The sequence below is a fragment of the Meriones unguiculatus genome, chromosome 2 (genome assembly GCF_030254825.1).
Source record: "Meriones unguiculatus strain TT.TT164.6M chromosome 2, Bangor_MerUng_6.1, whole genome shotgun sequence".
Classification (NCBI taxonomy): Eukaryota; Metazoa; Chordata; class Mammalia; order Rodentia; family Muridae; genus Meriones; species Meriones unguiculatus.
In genome coordinates, this window is record NC_083350.1 from 168,585,506 (window position 1) to 168,605,756 (window position 20,251).

General features: G+C 39.6%; 1 protein-coding gene across 1 annotated transcript in view; it reads right to left on the reverse strand.

Annotated features, from left to right (window-relative positions):
• The window catches only part of Gpr149 (G protein-coupled receptor 149), a 44,754-nt gene extending 28,927 nt beyond the window's left edge, over positions 1-15,827 (reverse strand). The window contains exons 1-3 of the mRNA XM_021658391.2: positions 14,262-15,827; positions 13,141-13,333; positions 7,811-8,265 (exon numbers count right to left, since the gene is read on the reverse strand). Of these exons, the coding sequence (XP_021514066.1) occupies positions 7,811-8,265; positions 13,141-13,333; positions 14,262-15,239 (1,626 nt within the window). The 5' untranslated portion in view covers positions 15,240-15,827. The remainder of the gene's footprint in view (positions 1-7,810; positions 8,266-13,140; positions 13,334-14,261) is intronic.
• Positions 15,828-20,251: the final 4,424 nt, after the last annotated feature.

The following is a 20,251-nucleotide window of genomic DNA, read 5'->3' on the forward strand; positions in this document are numbered from 1 at the left end:
CTGGCAGAGCAGAACAGAAGAATGCCTTTTCCTTTGCTTAGAACAATGAAGAGTGAAACAATGTCTATTTCTTTGTAATATTTATACTCTAGCACAATCTTGATGAAGCTTTTCAATGAAGCTAGAAAAGTTTAAATTAAATTTAATATGAAGAAAACTAAACACTCAAGGATAGAGAGAAAAAGGCTGAAAAAGAAAATAAAAACTAAGGGAGCAGGCTTAGCAGACACCACTGCTCAGCAGTATATCTAATTAAAACAGTAAAATGCCAGAGCAGATGAACAGGGGGACAAAATGAAGAGCCATAGATAGATCAAGTTAACGTGGAAATACATACAAGATGATATTTTAATTCACTATGGATAACATTATATATGGGTAACATTATATTCATAAATAAGTGATGCTTTCAAAATAATGAAAACCAATCATTTGGAAAAAAGAGAAAATTATATACCTATATTTTGCCAAGTGCAGAAATAAACCCAAAATGGAATGGAGATTCATATGCCAAAGGCCCCAGGATAGATGTAACAGTAGAAAATGTGGATGACTTTCATTTTAACTGCATTTATACCCATGGATCTACATCTGGAAACCATAAGTGAAAAAATTAACTTTATAAACAAATTAAAAAAAAAAAACAACAAACACTGAATGATGGCTCAACAGGTAAGAGAACTTTCTCTGCAAACATGAAGACCTGAAATTGAATCCACAAAGCTCACACAAAAACCAAGGCATGGCTGAGACGGCTGTAACCCCACGGTACTGTGCAGACACAGATAAGTACAGTTGAAGTGGCTTCATAGACATAGCGTGTCTTTGTTAGCATTTCTGTTGCTATGATAAAACACCATGAGTGCGAAAGCAACCTGGGGAAGAAAGGGTTTATTTTGCCTAAATTTCCAGGTAATAATGCATCACTTAGGGAACTCGGGGCAGGAACTCAAGCAAGGAAGGATCCTGAGTCAGATGCTGGCCTCAGAGGACATGGTGGAGCACTGCTTATTGGCTTGCTCCCTGTGGTTTGCTCAGCCTGCTTTCTTACAGCACCCAGACCACCTGTTCAAGGACAGCACCAAGCCTGTGAGACAGGTCCTCAAGCCAAGCATTAGTCAAGACAAACAGCACACAGACTTGCTTACAGGCCAGTCTTGTGGAGGTATTATCCCAACCGTGGTTCCCTCTTTTTAACTAATACTAGCTTGTGTCAAGCTGGCACAAAACTAGCTAGGACAATAATATTTTATTGTAATAAAATATTATTTAAATAATTACATTTAAAAGCAAGCACAAGAGCGTATTTATGTAAGAAAGGACATGAAGATAGAAACATGTGTCTTTCCACTTGTACAAAGAGAAATATGGGATGGTTTACATACACAGGTAGACCAAAACAGGGTAGAAAGAATGAGAAAATGGGGACAGGGAAGAAGGAATATGTTTTCTTGCTTGATAGAGCTCTGACTTTTGAAATTTTGTGTTTCATACAAAATTTAACAGACACATTTTAACAATCAAAATAAAAACAAAATAGGATAAAACAAGCAAAGGCATTAGAGAAAAAAAAATAAGAAACCTAAATGAAATTATAAAGTTGCATTTGGCCATAAACTGTAACCTAAAGATAAAAGGAACTGCAAAACACACTGTAGTTAATTCTTTCTTTATGTTGTTGTTGTTGATTTTATCCAGAATTAGTGATTCAGAAACCATTTAGAGAGCAGTATTAGGAGATAATTAAGTATATTTGTGAATAAAAGCTCGTTTTCTCACTAGCAGAAAAAAGTCATAAACAAGAAAGGGGAAAGACTTGAAGGGTCACATGGCAGTTCATTGGAAATGTCAGTAGGCGCACTTAGCTTTAAATTGTTCTTATAGTGAGATTATTAGGAATTAAGGCATGCACACAGATATACAAATGTACTTTCAATCTGTATTCAATAACTGTTTTTAGAAGGAAAGTACTTCAGTAACAATAAACATATATCTTCCACATTTTTGTTTCTAAATACCACATTTTTACAAAAGAAACCAAAGTTCCTTGGAAAATGGCCAATTCAAGAGTAAGGTCAAGGAACAGTCAAGATGAGTTTATCTCATACCACCCAAAAGTAAGGAAATGTAAAGCTGATTATCATGGTTTGTTGAAGAACCTAGAAACCAGAATCAAATAGTTCCTAATGGCCAAGTCTAAGGTAAGAAAAAAATTAAGATAATGATAATATGGTTTATATCCTATAGATTAAAATACATGCATATGAACCAATATTAATGTAAGTAAATGCATAAACAAATACAAAAACATAGGCTATCCTTGCAGTAGAATCTTAGTAACAAGTAGAAGAGAAATTGTATTAATAGAAGTAGGAAGTCACTCTCATGTACTAGTTGCAGGAACATTCAACAGTGAATGCAAAATTAGGGGCAGGAGTGTATGAAACTGAACACTGGGTAACCTCTGAAGATGTCTCCACGGGATAAAAGTGCAAAGGAAAAACAGCAGCTTAACATGGAGAAATGTGTCGGTCACCACTCCACAAGGTGATCAGTGTTTGCTCAGGCTCCTCAGACACTAAGACAGGTACCTTTAGACATGACCATGACATGTCTGGATGGGAAATACATGCACAAGAGTTTTGCTTAAAGTATGTGACCTTGACTTAATCAATTGAAAACACCAGCAATTAAAAACTGGAGTATATTATAAAAGGCAAAAAGAAAATGAGCTGTGTAATTTTTTAATAAAAATTTCAAATCATGAAAGACTTGGGGGACTACAGGAGACATTGTCAACAAATGCAGTATGTGATCCTGGGTCAGATTCTGGCTCAGAAAGATCCAGTCAAAGCACAACTGGCAAAACTCTCATGAGCTTGGCTGCCAACTTTTGGTAATGGCATTGCTAATTTTTCAGTTTGTTAACAATAGTGGAAGCTGGTTGGAGAATATAGTGAAGCTCTTTGCTCTATTTTTCTAGATGTTTTAAAAATTCAAAATTAGTTCACAATAAAGTTTTTAAAAATATATTGGGAGTTTCTGGTCATTTGAGGTCAAAGAAGGGGCAGCCACTTAACAGAGAAAGAGGTGGGAGTTAAGCCATGACTGGATGTTGTCTGCACATAACCATTAATGTTTCCTTAAGCCGTTGGCCCTTCAGAGAAAATTGAGAGAATTTTTGCTTAAAAGGTGAATTAAGTGGATCCTATACAAGGTTTGATGAAGATAACCCCCCGCCCTGAACTTGTAAAAAAGAAGGAATTAGCATACTGCAGCAAATAGTGTATGGAAAACCATGAAATGTTTTATGAAATATCTGTATTCAGAATAAAACTGTCTTTGGACAAGTTTGTACTTATTTATGACTTTCAGCTATGTCCTAAATAATGCTTCTACAGCATGGCAGATGATGGCACAAAATGTGGTCAGTTTTGAGGTAAAAATTACTCTGGTGAATGGAGCAAAGCAGATTCCATAATAGAATATGTGGCAAGTTTGTTAAAAGCAAGAGCCCAACGTGTACAGAACAAAATACAACCCGTGTGTTAAGTCTGGATGGTTGGAGTGAGCGTGTCTTTTTTTCTTATCTTATTTTCTAAGTCATCTGCAATAATTCCATATTATTTTATGATAATAAAGCAGAAAGGCCATGTGTTTATTAGTGTAATAAATTTTCAGGTCTCTGACCTCTGAGTGATGAACTCAGCACTTCAGATGAATAAAAGTAGTTAAAAATAAAATATCCAAGCGCCAGGCGGCCATCTATTCTGATATGACTCAGCAGAGGCAACAAATAGAGGCAATGAGTGGATTTTTCTCTTCAACCATGGTCATTTTAATTAGAAATGTTAACAGTTACTTTGTGACAGATTTCGGCCTCTAGAATTATTACATTGACAGTGTCCCAGCAAACACTGACATCTAGCTTTTTACTGGTTTATTTTAAAAGGTGAACAGTTGTACTTTGTTAGGAATGGAAAATGTGTGTGTAGTCTTTCTTAAGAGGATACACATTAAATGGAAAGATCAATTTTGCCCTGATCTATAAGCTTAGATCCATTCTATAGGAATTAGAACCCAAGAAGTGCTGCCTACATTTTCTTGTTTTTCAAATATTATGTGTATTCATTTATTTTACCTTGTATTTTTTATAGGCGGTTGCTGTGCTGCCCTGGCAGGTCTGGAAACAATTCCTCCTCCTTTTACTTGTTGCACATTTGAGTAAATTGGGAGTTTGATTTTTGTATGGCAGAACTGTAGCCTTGATTTGCTCAGGAACCACCCGAAAGTCTGCTAGCATTTCAGTATCTTGTGCTCCATTTTAAACCTACTCAATGCCAGTATTTCTCTTAGGAGTATCTCACTTGTGCCTGGACACTCTGCTCTCCAAAACCCTTAAACTTACCTTCTGTCTGATCTATGGAAATTACTCAGTGAAGCAACAAAACTGAAATACTCCAGGAACACATGCCAAGACCGAATTCTGGGATTAAATGACAAAACATATTTTGTTTTCTTTGAAAGCTACAACCTTCCTCAAAATAAAAATAGATTTTGTCTGATTCTCGAGGGACTTTAAAATAAGGTCTTGCCAGATTTGCTCGCCCTTAGGCTACATGGTAAACTCAAGCACAAGCACGCTTTCCTTTTTTGTGCACCCTTTGACTGTTTCAGAACACATGCTCTATGTTTTCTGGCAAAAGAAAACACTTTCAGATGTTGTGGTGAAAGCGGCATATCTATAGGACATTATTTCTGATTTATAAGAACTTTAATGAAGTTTAAAAAAGAGAAAACAAAAGAAAAGTGGAATCATGGGCAATTTTATCAGCTTATTATTTAGGGGGTGACACATAAGCTGCTAAATGATTTCACCTTCAATTTCCATAATTCATAACTGATGAAATTTTAGGTTTGGACAGCTATAATTTTGTCCAGAAACAAACTCATGTCATGGTTATCATATCTTTGTAACTGAGTGATTACCTCCAAACACATTAATAGTATCTCACATAGGATTTACATAGGAAAAACCCAAAAAGAAACATTTTTTCACTCAGATTTAACATAAAATTCAGTCTTACAGATATCCTAAACTCATGGTTTACATTAATCATATTTAAAATGGTAAATTTATTCTAACTACTATGCTTTTAAATTCTAACAAAATATACTGAAAATATATTTACTAGCATAAACACAGTGAGATTAAGAAATTAAATTTGATTAAATTAAACACATCATAAGGGAAAGCTGGAGAAAATGAAATATATTTAAAATCCAATCTGTTCTTCTTAAAGTTCCAACAACTAACACTATTTAATATCGGCTCATATTGAATATCGACAGTTATATATCAACTGATACCTAATCCTTAGATATAAACATATAAACTGTCATCATTTTGTATAAATTTCCTAGAATATTTGCTTATCATAGATGTCAAAATGTTAATATCCAATCGGCAAATCTTTACAACTGGAAGAGAGTTAGATTTATCAAAGTTTTCTATTTTCATGTGTAAGTTTACTTTTTTTTTTAAAAGAGAGATGTGAGCAGAAACATGCTTATGAGCAAGTAGGTTCAACCTTTCTTTTTTTTCTAGGTATAGTTAGACACTTGTACTTCCTATAACAAAAACTTATAAATGATGGTTGTAATTTGTGATATTTGTGATTTTTTTGAGAGGGTTTCTCCGTGTAGCCTTGATTTTGTTGGACTCACTTTGTAGACCAGGCTGGCCTTGAACTCACAGAGATCCACCCACCTCTGCCTCCTTGAGTGCTGGGATTACAGGTCTGAGCAACCTTAACATTCTTAATATTCTTATGGCATGTAATTTAGAAAAAGAAAATCACTTAATTTTCACTGAAAAAAAAAAGTCTCAGAAAACTATATTCCATGTCATACTGTCTTGAGAAAGCTTAAAATTACAAAAAAAAAATTGTATTGGGAAGAACCATTTGTGATAAAATAAGACAAAAAAGCATGAGTAAGACCCATGACAGACTGTTCTATCATGCTTTTCTGTTGTGATAACGACCAAGGCTGAAGAGTGGAAGGAAAAAAGATTTATCTGGTTTACATTTCCTGGTAACAGTCATCATGAGACGGGGTAGGAACTCAAGCAGGAATTGAAGCAAAAACAATGGAGGAATTCATCCTTGTTCTTTGGCTCCTGTTTGGCTAGCTTGCTTACATAAGCGGGGGCCGTCTACCTATGGGTGATGCTGCCCACAACGGACTGTGCTGTTGTGCACCGATTATTAATCAAGGAAAGGTTGTACAGACACCGCCACAGGTCAGTGTAATCTTGGATAGTTTTCAGTTCAGGTTCCCTTCTTTCCGAGCGACTCTGGGTTGTGTCAGTTTGACAATAAAAACTAAATAACACATAGATGCAGTCTTTGAAGGGTAGAGTAAGAGAAGAACACATGAGGTACGTTCTGGACACTACCTAACACACACACACACACACACACACACACACACATGCCATGCACACACACACATGCCATGCACGCACACACATGCCATGCACGCACACACATGCCATGCACGCACACACATGCCATGCACGCACACACATGCCATGCACGCACACACATGCCATGCACGCACACACATGCCATGCACACACACACACACACACACCATGCCATGCACACAGACGTGCACACATCATCATGAGAATCACTGAATTTAAATCCAAGAAAGCCAAAAGGTTCATATGGTCTAAACACAAATTGATGATGAAAAATATGAGAAGTTCCCTGATGCATGATGAGTCCTACTGTTCTAAAAATATGGACCATTTGTCCTTTGACCTCTACTTTTGTCTGCATTATTAAATTTGTGGCAAATATTTAACTTTTTCTGAGGTTTCTAACTTCTAAAAAAATGTGCCTATTTCCTCCAATGTTTTATACACTTTAAAAAATATATTCTACTGACTTTTAAAGTGATATAAGAATTCTCCTACTTTTTTTAAAGCAATGATATGAGAATAAATAATAGGAAAGTATATCTCATACTTAAAAATACACGTTCATCCTTGTGGTATGTTATGATACAGTTAATTAATGAATGCAGTAATCCTAGCAGAACATTTCTGGAGTTCAGCTTTTGATCCCAGAGGTTAAGACAAGGAATAGGATTTCCATCACATCTCTTTCTCCCTAGTAACTTGATAGCTAAAAAGGTACCGTGATAAAGTATGAGATTTAGAAAGAACAGGCTCATATCAACTTCAGGCTGAAAAATGAATGGACTCCTGATCACTCACATGAGTCTGGAATCAGGGTATAGTGGAAGAATATTCACGTGAAAATCCTTTTAGTTTTTAAAGAATCATCAAACCATTTATCTTTTTTAAAGTAATGGGACATTTGTCACCACTCACTAGAATGCACCCTGAAATAAAGTGTGTGTATGTGTATGAGAAATGTAAAAATACTGGTTAACTTATTTGACCAACTAACTCAGGAGCTCGAGCTCTGGATACAGTCTAAATTTAATCAGATTACTTGAAGTTAAAATAAAATGTCTTATAGTTATTTAAAAATCTATCTACATCTACTGACTCAAAATATATACATTTTGACTGAAGATGTAAAACTAAGATAAATACACATTAGAAACATCGTTCCAAAGGCCGTGGAGTAAAAGTGAGATACTGTGGAAACCAAGGGAAACAGGCAAAATCACCCGTGGGCTGATTAAATGAAACAATAAGCTCATCATCTTCTCACACGTTTCGTGCTTAGTTTTACTTTTAATTTCTCGGGAAGAAGAGCCTTTACCATACCTGGCGGGGCGTCCGTTCTGACTTACTTCGGCACCACTCCCAATCTGAAAGATCTGGCTTCTGACTCTCCTCATGGGACAGTCGTCTTTCTGGACCTTCAGAAGAGGTGATTTCGGCAAGGTGAATATCGCTTTCTGCATTAGCAGAAAAGCCACCCTTGTCCTCCTGCACATCCTGTCTGGGCTCTGGGGTGTCAGTATTGGTGCACTTGTTGATGCCCGGCAGCATGGTGCTGTCCAGCGGTGGCGTGGTGCTGATTTCTACAGTGATGGCATTGAAGACCTTGTGGATGTCTTCCGGTGGCTCCTTTGTAGCTTCACACTCATAGTTCTTTGAGTTGTGATGGGATATGGAGTTTTCATCCTCCTCCTCGTCATAGTAATCTGCATGCGCTATTTTATAGATTCCATAACTTTGTTGGAATGATAGATTGAATTCAAAGCCTTTCCTCTTCACTGAATGAAAACAATAAAATTCTCCCGTTAGTACAGCAGATATAAACAGCATTGGATGGAAATAGTGAGCATGAACAGGCACTGCATTTTCCTGATTACTCTGAGTTAAAAAATCTTCAGTTACTTGTAATGTATTCAAAGTCACATTTCTTACAAGAATCTATTTTTTTTATTATTCTCACCCGATTTCTCTCACCTGATAGGGGACTTAAAAAGTAGACAATCTGAAAAGACCCTGTCTTTAAGGCAATTTCATATGACTAAAACTTGACTGTAAATTAGGAAACTCAAATATATTCAGGTTTTTTGTGCTTTTTATTTTTCGGTTCACTGATTTTATATATATATTACTTTGCAAAGCACTATGTTGTCTACTGTTCTAAAAACTGATTACTACACAGCCTTCATATTATGCATAAGTAATCACTTCAAGAGTTTTTTGTCTATAATACTTTTGACATTATGTCTGTAAAACATACATTAAAAAAATGGCCCATGTTCTGCCATGTAGTTTTTAACTTCAAAAGCATAATTTTTCTTTCTCCAATGTGTCACTATGGAGATGAGACTGGTGTTGAACTTTCCAGTTAGTACAGTCTGGCCTTGAACTCTCCACCATTCAGCCTTAATTCTGGGGCTACGTGTGTGAGTCACATCCTCTGGCAACAAGTACATTTCTCATATAAATAAACTCACAATACATTTGTTTTAAAAAGTAGGTGCATTCTGTGAATGGAGGCATTTTTAGAGTATTCATACAGCTGAATAAACACAAGATATATTTAGTAAGAATTAGTAGAATTTACTACTATTTAAATAGACAGAGGAGCAGGTATTCCAAATGTAACACCCTTAATTGGTGAGTCTAACCAAAAATCTTAGAAAAGAGTGTGGCAGAAAGTGATACAATTTTTGAGTGTGGACATCAGCCAATTACAAATCAACTTATATCTAAGTGGTAGTCAAAATGCAATTTGATGTTTTGGGTTTTTTTTTCATCATTTAAAACATGGTTTCTTTCAAGACAACTTTCTACTTTGATAGCTCAATGTTTCACAGTTAGGCATTTTGCTATCTTTGGTGGAAAAATTATGAAAAGCTATAAAGTTTTTATGGGAATAAAACATACAATTTGATTCACTTTGCAACGCACTCTAGTGGCATTCACATGCTCATTCTATTACTGAAATGTTCCCAGAATCAAAGATTTACAGCTCAGTTATGTGTTCTGAAAAATAGAATTTATCAGTATCATTCATTATTTGTGTGAGCCAGAACAGAAGTAAGAAGAAATTGTTAGCAAAAGAAAATTGAAAAGCAGAAGCAGATAATTATGTTCTCTATACTGTGACATTTGTAGTTCTGCTTAGTTAGTCAGTAACATAGTCCAATAAAATTAAATTATAACTTTTAAGGTGCTTCAAGACTGAGAGCTGAATTACTACAAGGATGACACAATTATTGATGGGTTCCATTTCTCCAACATAGATTGGAAGGGGCAAATTTGTTAGCTAGAACCATGCAGAAAATAAGGGTGCTTATAAAACAACTGGTTTATGATCAATACTTGGATGTATAGTGTCAGCTGTATATTGTGACTCTGAGATTCAGAGAGTAGAAAATGTGTGACATATTTACAGGAGTAAACAGGATGTGCTTTGGGAGAGAGTGCTTCCAGTGCAGGAGCATACCAAGAAGTCTGAGGCGAGAAGAAAACCAGGGACCAGTGAGCTGCTCAGTAGGTAAAGGTGTTTGCCATTTAAGTCATTTACTTGACAAAGTCTTGCTCCCAGAGTAGGAGAGATCCATCTCCCAAAAGTTATTCTCTTACTTCCATACTCATACATCCACAATCATGTACACATCAATACCACACACAATAATTGATGATGATGATATACATTTAAAGAAAGAGACTAAGGTTGCCATAATCATTCTGAGGTGGCAATTCAACCATGTTGTTTCATGATAGACCTACATAATAGTATTGCTCATTCTTTTCTGTAGAGAAACCTGAGATCAATAAGGAAAGCCAGCTTTGGTTATTTAATTTACAAAATGATTTAAATTTAAAATTAACTGATTCAAGAATTCAAATGATTATCCTCTATGTGAAGTTGCTTCCCTGTTGATCACACTTGGTAGAGAAATATACTAATGGATGGATGTGTTAATACAAGAACTATTTCCCTTCTTTGGTTCTGAAGTTCAATGATAAAGAATGTAAATAGAAGAAATTTTTACTTAGAACTCCTAATGAGTTCATATATCTGGCTAACTCCTGGTCAACTTGAGGATAAGCCACCTTTAGAGGTATAGAACTCCCGGTGCCACAGTCATGGCGCTTCCTGGCATAGCACACATTTTCACTGTATTCCCTTTGGCATAGTCTGAATTATAAAAGGGAATGGAGCTATTTGACCTGTAAGTGTCTAAGTTAGTATTTCCCTAGCAACATTTTTTTGTTTTGTATTTTGTTTGTTTGTTTTTCAGAGAAGGTTTCTCTGTGTAGCCTTGGCTGTCCTGGTCTCAATTTGTAGACCAGGCTGGCCTTGAACTTACTGAGATCCGCCTGCTTCTGACTCCCTGAGTACTGGGATCATAGGCATGCCTCATCACCCTTGGCTAATATTTTGTTTTTAATGCTATGTTTTTCTTTAAAAAACAAAACAAAACAAAAAACAACGCAACACAACACAAAACAAAAAACCTCCAGGGACTGAGGGGAGCTTAATGGTTGCTACACAACAAGAGAACCAGAGTTCAAAACCCCAGGAAGCACATGAAGCACAGGTGCAGGGTGTGTGTGGTGTTATCTGGCTGCAGAGACAGGGGAACAATCTGACCAGCACTAGCTGTAGTCTCAGTTTGCCTAAAAAAAAAGTCAAGAGAAATCATGGACTGTTGCAGATATCAACCTTGGACTTTCACAAGCACATACATGTGCACATGTTCTTGCAAACACATGCGAACATGTATACACACACACATGCACACCACACACATGAAAAGAAGGAACAAAAACCATTTACACCTTCAAAGCTAACTTCTCTTTTAAAATAAATGCTAACAAAAGCAGTGGTGATTCCAGGGGAAAGTGATTGCTTTGGTTTTGAAAAGTTTGTTTCTGTATCCAGGGTGATGTTAACGAGAGCATTGGTTCTGCTGGACTGCCCGGAGACTCCCCAGCATGTGTAGTGTGGCTGTTGCAATGGATTCTTAGTGATTTGAGTGAGTGCCTGGTAATTTCATCGGCATTAGTTAGTTCTGATATGGGTGCTTCCCAGTTCTAAAATATGTTTGCCTAACCCACTTCACTGAGTCATGGTTTCTGCTGGCATGAGCTTACCTCCCTCAGGATTCTAAATTTTGTGTGACAGAATCACGGCACTAAAGGAATAGCACAGTGGCAACATTTGTCAGACTATTGGAACCGACTTGTAAATAATTTCTTCCTGTTATATAACTTTACAAATTGTGTATATACTTTATTATCAGTTGTCTCTGTTGTTATGGTCTAGTTATTAATCTCTAGAAACATTATTATTATGCTATCCAGGTATTTTAAAGACAAGGAATTTGTCTTCTGTTACCAATAAAACAATGATCTTTTTAACAACAGAAATTATTTTTTGTCATTTGGAAAATATCTAAATATTCTACAACTTAAATATAATCAATACATGAAAATGGCCAGTAATTAATATTTATAAAAATAACCTTGTTACAGTAACTGTGTTGTATATTGATTGCAGAAAATGCTTTGAAATTCTCTATTGTTTACAGCCCTAAAATGGTATGAAATGAACTGTTTTTATTTAATCTTTTTCTCTACATAAAATTTTATATATAAAAATTTCTTGCTTATTCTGTGAGAAAGGACAATCTACAGAGGAGTTAATTGATCACACTCTAACGGATCAACTGATTTATTCAGTCTAGAGCATATAGAGCATATCTTCTAGAATGACAGAAATGTCCTTTCCTTTTTAGGAGATCACAGCTATTTCTAATCTTGTCCTGTTTTTCACCCAGGTAAACTTTTCACTGAGGGAAGTAGGCATCATATTGTTTCTTTTAATCAGCTGATATGGCCAGGTGGATCTAATCCTGCAATCCTCGAATACAGCAACAACTTCTCTTCCTTCTCCTTTTAGCAACATAAACAACTTTTTTTTTTTTTTTTTTTTTTTTTTTTTAAGTAAATGGCATGGGTTAAACTCAGGTACAAAAACAAAGACAACTAGGGTCCCCAACCTTTCTTAGCTCGGGGATTCTTGTTTATTGGGTGGTGTTAGAGATGTAAGCTGTTTCTAGCAGCAGAGGAGTACCCTAACATTTATTGGGGGTCATTTTCAGGCAAGGTGGTTACATACTACAAAACCTTTCCAGTATCTTAGGAGAGAATAAGTATCAAAATAATGAAAATACTTCTCTTACTGTTCTACTGAGTAAGAATGAGTTACAGCTCAAGAGTTTTAATCTCTTTTTTTTAGAGTTTATCTCTTTTCAAAAGCAGGCTGCTCAGCAATGCTGCCCCTCATGTGTAGACTTTGGAGGAGGGATTGATTTTCTTCCACTTTGGGCTAAAAGTGAGGAAGGAGGTAACGTATAAGGGCCCGTGTTGACATTAAAAGGTTGAGTTGAGTGGTGCCTTTTGTTACCTAAAAAAAAGTCACCAATGAATAAATACTTCTCGACCTTGTTTAAAACCTACTCCATCACTAAGTTAAAATTTTATCATTCTTCATATTTACCATTTGCATGTCCTAGAATCTCCCCCCTTCCCCCTCAGTAACTTTCTCAACAGGCCACTTTCCTCTATTTGAGTGCAGGCATCACGCTTCAACTCTGGAGCCACTCTGGAGGACTTACGCTTTTTCCCATCAGATGCAGGGGAGTAGGTGTCCGGCTGGCAGTTGATGATGCAGCCACAGGGCAAATGGGTCCAGCGTTTGGACAAGACAAACACTGGGGTTACAACGCTGGCCAGCAGCGTTAGTAGAAAGCTGAGCATATCGACCGGAAGGCTCTGAAACCCCACCACGTGCTTTACCGCCATGTGTATCTGAAAGGCAAAGAACTTCAGACTCAAGCCAGAATCCTGTTTCCCACTTTCCAAGCCTTTCTCACAGCCCTCACTCGTCTGAAGCCCTCTGTCCAAGCCTTCTATCTAGGTCGATAGGAGCTCTGTTTCTGGGCTTCCTCCCGGGGCTTTGGTGACAGGATTCTGGGAATGGATGGGACACACCTCAGGGCACCAGAGCAGACAGGGTTTAGGTTTTTCCTTTCTGAACGCTAGATCTGCACCTGCTGCAGCTTGAAATCTCTACTACAGAGGCAGGCAGTCTATAACTTAGAGATGCTACACGCAGAGGGCAGGGACCGGTGGGAGGGATACTGGAAACTCCAAATGGCTTGTTACTTCTGGTTTCCAGGTCTCCACCCTGGCGCGCTGGTCACAGCGTGAGCCACTGCCATCTCGTTCAGCTCACTCCTGGACATCGGAACAACAGCTAATTTCTGCTCTCTCTTCCTCTTTCCCCCTACATTGTATCACACCACTCTGTCTCTGGGTACTGGAAATGGGCGTTGTCCCTACCAAGGCAAGAGGAAACAAGGAATAAAACGGGGCCAGATAAGGTTCAAAGAAAGCAAAACAAAACAACAACAACAAAACCGTTTACTTCCTCCTTTCCTCTCCGAAGATGCCCAGATTTTGCCTTAAGAGAGAAAATCTTTGACCGTGGTCTAGGAAAACCAAGTCTCCTGTGACAGAAAAGACTCTCCGCCCTTCTTAGACTGAAAAATACTTAACAGCTAAGGTTTGGTGGCTAACCAGTCCCCAGGTGAATTGCCTTCCTTCAGGCTTGGTGTCTTCAGCGCCCACAGATGCGTGTGGAAGCGAAGCGGACTTACACTGGCTTCCTTGGGTAACTCCCCAAACCCGCGTCTGGGCTCAGCACACACACCCCGCGGGTGATAAATGCACTCACCATCATGGGCAGCCAAAGAATCACTTTCGTCAGAGCTAGGATCAAAGCGAACCGCTTCTGTGCCAGGCTCACGGGAAAGCTGCTGGAGCCATGGGGAGTCCCGGGATTCTCTCTCCTGCAGGCTCCAGCGCGGGGCGCAGCGGGCTGACCCGGGGCAAACCCTGTGTCGGAGCTGGGGGAGCATCCCCCAGAGCATCGCAGAGCAGGGATCGTAACGTCCTCTGGCGACAGGCAGAGCACTCTTCCCCCAGCAGCCGGGGTCCCAGGAGTGGAGGTGCCGCGGGAAATTTCCTGGTAGTTGGCGTGGAGTCTCCGCGGCTCCTCCGAGCACAGCAGCTGTTGAGTAAGAGGGACTGAGAGAACCGCCAGGAGCCCGAAGGCAGAAGCGTACACGGCGAAGAGGAGCAGCACGTAGGGGCTGGAGCAGTCGGTCAGGCATCCCCAGGGCGTGCGCTCGAAGAAGCCCCAGCCACACAGCGGGAGCGCGGCCAGCAGCAGGCTGACTGCCCACACCGTTAAAGCCACACCAAGCACCTGTCCGGATCGCCAGGAAGTTGACCGACTCGACACCGTCCTGTGCATCGTATAAAAGTTGTAGACGACTATAAGGGTCGCCTTCAAGTTGCTGGAGAGGCCCTGGCACAAATACAGTAAGGCAGAGGTGGTGCACAGAGACTGGGAGTAACCCGGGGCCTCTTTTGGCCACTGCAAAGCCAGGAAGATGGCCACTGACAAGACACTTAAGAGATCATCCACAGACCAGGAAGCCACAAGCATGGACACAACAGTCCTGTTTTGCATGGGCAGCAGGGAAGCCAGCGAGAAAATGCTGCCCACCAGAGCTGCGATAGTCATTAAACAGATGAGGCAAAAAAGAGAAAGAGTCAGAGTGGCTGGCGAGCTCACAAGGTCCGTAGAATTATGACTTACTTTCCACAGGTTAGAGTCATTTGTTAAGTTGCTGAAAAAGAAAGACATTTTCCTCAATGTTTTAATTTCCCTCTTCAACGAATCTGATGATTTTTCTCAGAGCATGAGAGTTGTAAATCAGATGTCATTTCTCCTGCCAAGTTTCTCTAGATGTTCCGTGTGTTGGTCCAGCAGGAAAATGGTCAGACATGTCTCGGTTAGAAAGATCTGACTCAACCCATATTTTAAAGCTAGGATCCATTTCAGGCATCAATAAGAAACTTTTCAACATCTTAAGTAAAGAAATCAGCCAAAAACTTCCTTCCACCACCAAATTCAGACAAGGAAGCAGGAACTCCTCAGGCAGATTGCAAACTGTCCATGCCTGGTTGCTGGGGGTCCTTCCTAAGGAGCATCTCTAGCTTGATGCAATCACTTGGGAAAACAATAAAATGATGCATCTGTTTCCAGAGCTGGATTCAAAGGCAGAGGTTGTCAGGTAGGTTTCAGAGAGAGAAAGAGAGAGAGAGAGAGAGAGAGAGAGAGAGAGAGAGAGAGAGAGAGAGAGAATATGAGGCAGAACCAGTCATAAGAAGCCTGAACATAGGCTCCCATCAAACCTTTGTGTTCTTTAATCAGCCTGTGATCCTGGGAGCTGCAGGAAGGAGGAGTCAGCTGCAAGCAGGAGAGAAGCTGCGAAGAAAGGGAGAGTTCAGTGTTTGAACAAGATGACTTGTAGCTTCTACTCCCAGCCTGGCTTATTAGAAGCAAGAGACAGTGCCTTTTGATTTTAGCATATAAAACTAGTTCAAATACTTGCTCTGCCTTGATCTGAACTATGGAAATCACTACCAAATGGTCTAAGGTACCCCAGTAGCTGAAATCCTTCTCCCTATCTAGGTTTCTGTTGCAGTGAGAGGCTTTCCCTGGAGAGATACAAGCCATGGAAGTCTACTCACCCTAATGAGGGAACTCATGGCAGGCCAAAGTAATGACTGCATGAAGTTCCAACTTTGTGCACTAATGTTGCTGGGGTTGCTTACAGCAACAGGGATGGCTCCGAGGCAGCTGCATCACTGAAAAGCCCATCCCAATGCAGGTGACCAGTTACAAAGGCTGCATGCCTGGAGCTCACAGCTTGCAGGCAGCTGGGCAGAGCTGAGAATGTCCTCTAGGCATCCCACCTGGTCATACTCTTCTCTCCAGCAGCTGTTCCCTTCTCTTCCCTTAAAGAGGGGTCCACATGAATCGCACAAGTTTCAGCATTCCCAGACATGTAGGTGCTTGTTTACCTCTAGAGTCCCATGGGCCTTTCTCCCGAAGGCTATATTTCAATTCTGAGGAATCCAACATTCAGCCACATAACACTCCATCTGTGACCAAGCATGGGCCACTATGCCACAACCACAGTCACTTGGGAGTTTTTCTAGTGGTTAGGAGTCTCTGGGGTAAACCATGTATTGTAAAAGGAAGTTTTTTCCCATGGTAGATTTCCACTGACAGCAACAGTGATCAATGGGCAAAAGCACAAGCGGTTAGATGACAGTTTGATGGACATATCACATCCTCTTAACAAAACAGTAGCAGTCAGGCAGTACCAGATGTGAGCGCCCAAACTGTTTATTGTTTCCATGAGAGTTGCACCTTTGTGGCATCAGTAGACACATGCTGCCTGTTTTTTGTTTTTTTTTTTTTGTTTTTGTTTGCTTTTTCCATTGGAGCACATAGACCTCATAGCCAAGCAGTAGTGTTGGTTACAATGCTCTTTCAGCCTGCATAGCACCTTGTGGCACTGTAAGCTGGGAAGAAGGGAGCTTCTCTTTCAGTCTCAGCTTCATTTCCCCACGTCCTGCAACCAAAGTGTTTTCAGCCACAGGGTCTTACTCTCTAGTTCTGGCATACAGCTGACAGTGAAAGTAATAGCCTTTATGATTTGTGGGCCTTCTGGGGTCTACACCTCTGGCACTGGGATTTTTTTTAAATTTTATTTATTACAATTTATTCACTTTGTATCCCTGCTGCAGCCCCCTCCCCTGTCTCCTCCTTCATGGGAGCATGAAGGTCAGATTTTGAGAGTTCCTTGAAGATTCATTCTTCATCATTTCAAGTAATGCATATTGGTATTATGATCCATCTACTAAGAGAATGCTTAAAAATTAACTATCAAAATCTAATGTTGGAAAAGATTCCATCAGTTCTATGAGTTGCCTGGCTGCCTTATGCTGGGCTGCTCTCATGGGGCCTCTGCACAGTTCCTCAGTGCCATGGGCTTGGTAGAGCTGGTGTAAGCTGTTTGGTTTAGCACAGAGCACAGAAAAAACAGCTTTGTCTGTCTGCGTGCTGCGCTGAGCCCACTGCCTGACTACATGCCATCGTGTCTGGACGGCTCTTGGCCTAAACAACTGTATATATTCTCATCCGTCTGTCTCTTCCTCAGGCCTGGCTCCTGTGAGAGCTCCAGGCTAAAGGACCAACTTCTGTCCTCAGCACACACACACACACACACACACACACACACACACACGCGCACGCACGCACGCACACACGCACGCACGCACGCACACGCGCACTTTTATTTATTTTTATGTAAGATTGTTTTACTTGAATGTATAGAGTATATCCAACATGTGCATGCCTAGAGCCCACAAACACTGGAAAGAGGAGGAGGAGGAGTCATATCCTCAGAACCTATTGTGAACCACCGTGTAGGGACTAGGAGTTAAAACCTGGGTTTTGTGGAGGAAAAGCAGTGCTCTTAACTGCAGAGCCACTTCTCCAATCCTGATGTTTCTCCTTTCTTTCTTTCTTCCTCTTTTTCTTTCTTTCTCTCTTTCTTTCTTCCTTCGTTTCTTTCTTTTCCCTTCCTTCCTTCCTTCCTTCCTTCCTTCCTTCCTTCCTTCCTTCCTTTCTTCCTTCCTTCCTTCCTGCTTTTCTTTCTTTCTTTTCTCAGCAGATAAGTGTATACTGTTATACACTTATACACTCTGCTCATCCTTACTTGTAGGTGACCTTGGCCACTCAGAGAGAACAGCTCCTTCCTCCATAGCAGAAGTTACACTGGAAATCACCTGTACACCCTGGTCTTTTACTTATTTAAGAAATTCTTTAGTGAACTAAATCCTAGCAAAAATTCACAGACACAGCATTTGTTTTCTGTCAGTTTCTTCTCTAGGGACTCCAGCAAAATGCAAAAGTTGCCACATTAGTTTTCAAGTAACTTCAACTCTGTTCCTTTCAGGTCTAGCAAACTCTTCCACTTCACAAAGATTATTTCCTACCAAAATCACTAACGCTCCATCTCATATTCAGGGTCTCTACTGAATCAATTTCTTTAACTCTCTGGTGAATACAGTTTTGTCTTGTCTGGTGAACTAGACATCACTTCTGCCTAATTTTCTCCTTCTTTAATATCTGTCCCTTTCCAGAGATTCACAGTTTTTGGCTCTTTGGCACAGATCTAACTTGCACCTATTTTTTTTTCTCATATCCTGCTAGCTCCTGCTAGCTCTGAGAAACATCAAAGTGACATTTCTATCCCATACTCTCTTTTTTTCAAGTTTCCCACCTAGCTGCTCAGGATCATTTTCTAGTGACAGCTGCATCACCTTTACACAAACTCCCCTGTGTAGTTCTCTCTCTCTCAAAATCATATCTGACTATACATTTCAGAAGCCAGAAAACTGCTGCTGCAGCAGCTTGCAGATACTCTTGACATAACCATGGACAGCAAAATGTGCTCAGGACATCTCTGTACTCACTCAGGATGCATTTTATCCACACACAGGAAGAAAGCTCTACCAGCATTTTTTTTCCAAGAACTTCCTACCCAGAACACCCCTTTGGAGAGAGGGTTCAGCCTGAGTTGCATGTTTCAGCACCATTGTAGGAGCCACACAACATAATGAGAAGGCATAGTAGTATCTCAAACCATATGGAGAAAGGTAGCCATATCTGGATTTCCCCTTGGATGCTACCCCCTTTCATGAATCAGCATCAACTGGATGAAATTACTCCCCTACCCCAACCCATATTGCATCCAGTTAGGTTCCTGTTTGAGCACTGGATGTTATATGAAGCAGTGATGTTTCAAGAGCAAGGATTATGCAAAATGATGATAGTCTCTGAAAAGCCCAACACAGGTGAGGACTCACCAACACAGCATCCTGACATATCTCTGTACAACCTGTGGGCAGCTTGAGAGGTCTGAGGGTCTCCTTTCCCAGAAGGTGTTGACTGCAACTGTTATCTGCAGGGTTGGGGTGGTGGAGGAATCTACATGAATATAGCAAGGTTCAGTTTTCCCAGACAGGGAGAAGTTTGTTCACCTCCAGAGTCTCACGAGCTTTCCTTGCTCCCTCCTGGAAGGAATGTTTCAGTTCAGAAGAAACTACCTTATGTCAATTTTCCATTAAAGGAAGAATATCAACAATGCCATTTCTATGAGTAGAACATGCCAAATTTCTTTTTGTGAACATGTTGTACAGAAGGAAAGATTCTGCATAACTCACTCACATGTGGAAACAAAAAGTATTGCTCGCCTTAAAGGTAAGGTATTGAACAATGAATACCAGAGGCTAGGCAGAAGGATAAGTAAAGGTGGAGAGTGGTTAGATAATAGGTATTGAAACATAGATAGATGGGGATGTTCTAGTGTTTTCTAGCACAGCATGTAACTTAGACTATTTAATATATGGTAGTTAAGAATAGTCTGAAACTTCCAACATGTGGACATGACATGTTGAAAGAGACAGAAATGACAGTTTCTCTGAATTTATTTCATAAACATATTGGATTATAATACCATACCCAATAAACATGCACATATATTATTACATTTAAAGATAAAAAGATTAATTTAGGAATGTCATTATAGTCCTCACTACAATAAACAAAATAGTGCTGGGTCATTGGGTAGGAGTTATGCCTAGTAGCTTGTTTTGTGTCAAGCCACACATGATCAGTCTGGCATCTGAAGGAACTACATTTCCAGTCATTCGTAAGTTCATATCATATTATGTAGATTCTAAAGGAAAATTCAATCCATGGAAGAAGAGAAAAAGAAAAAAATAATCAGAGTTTTT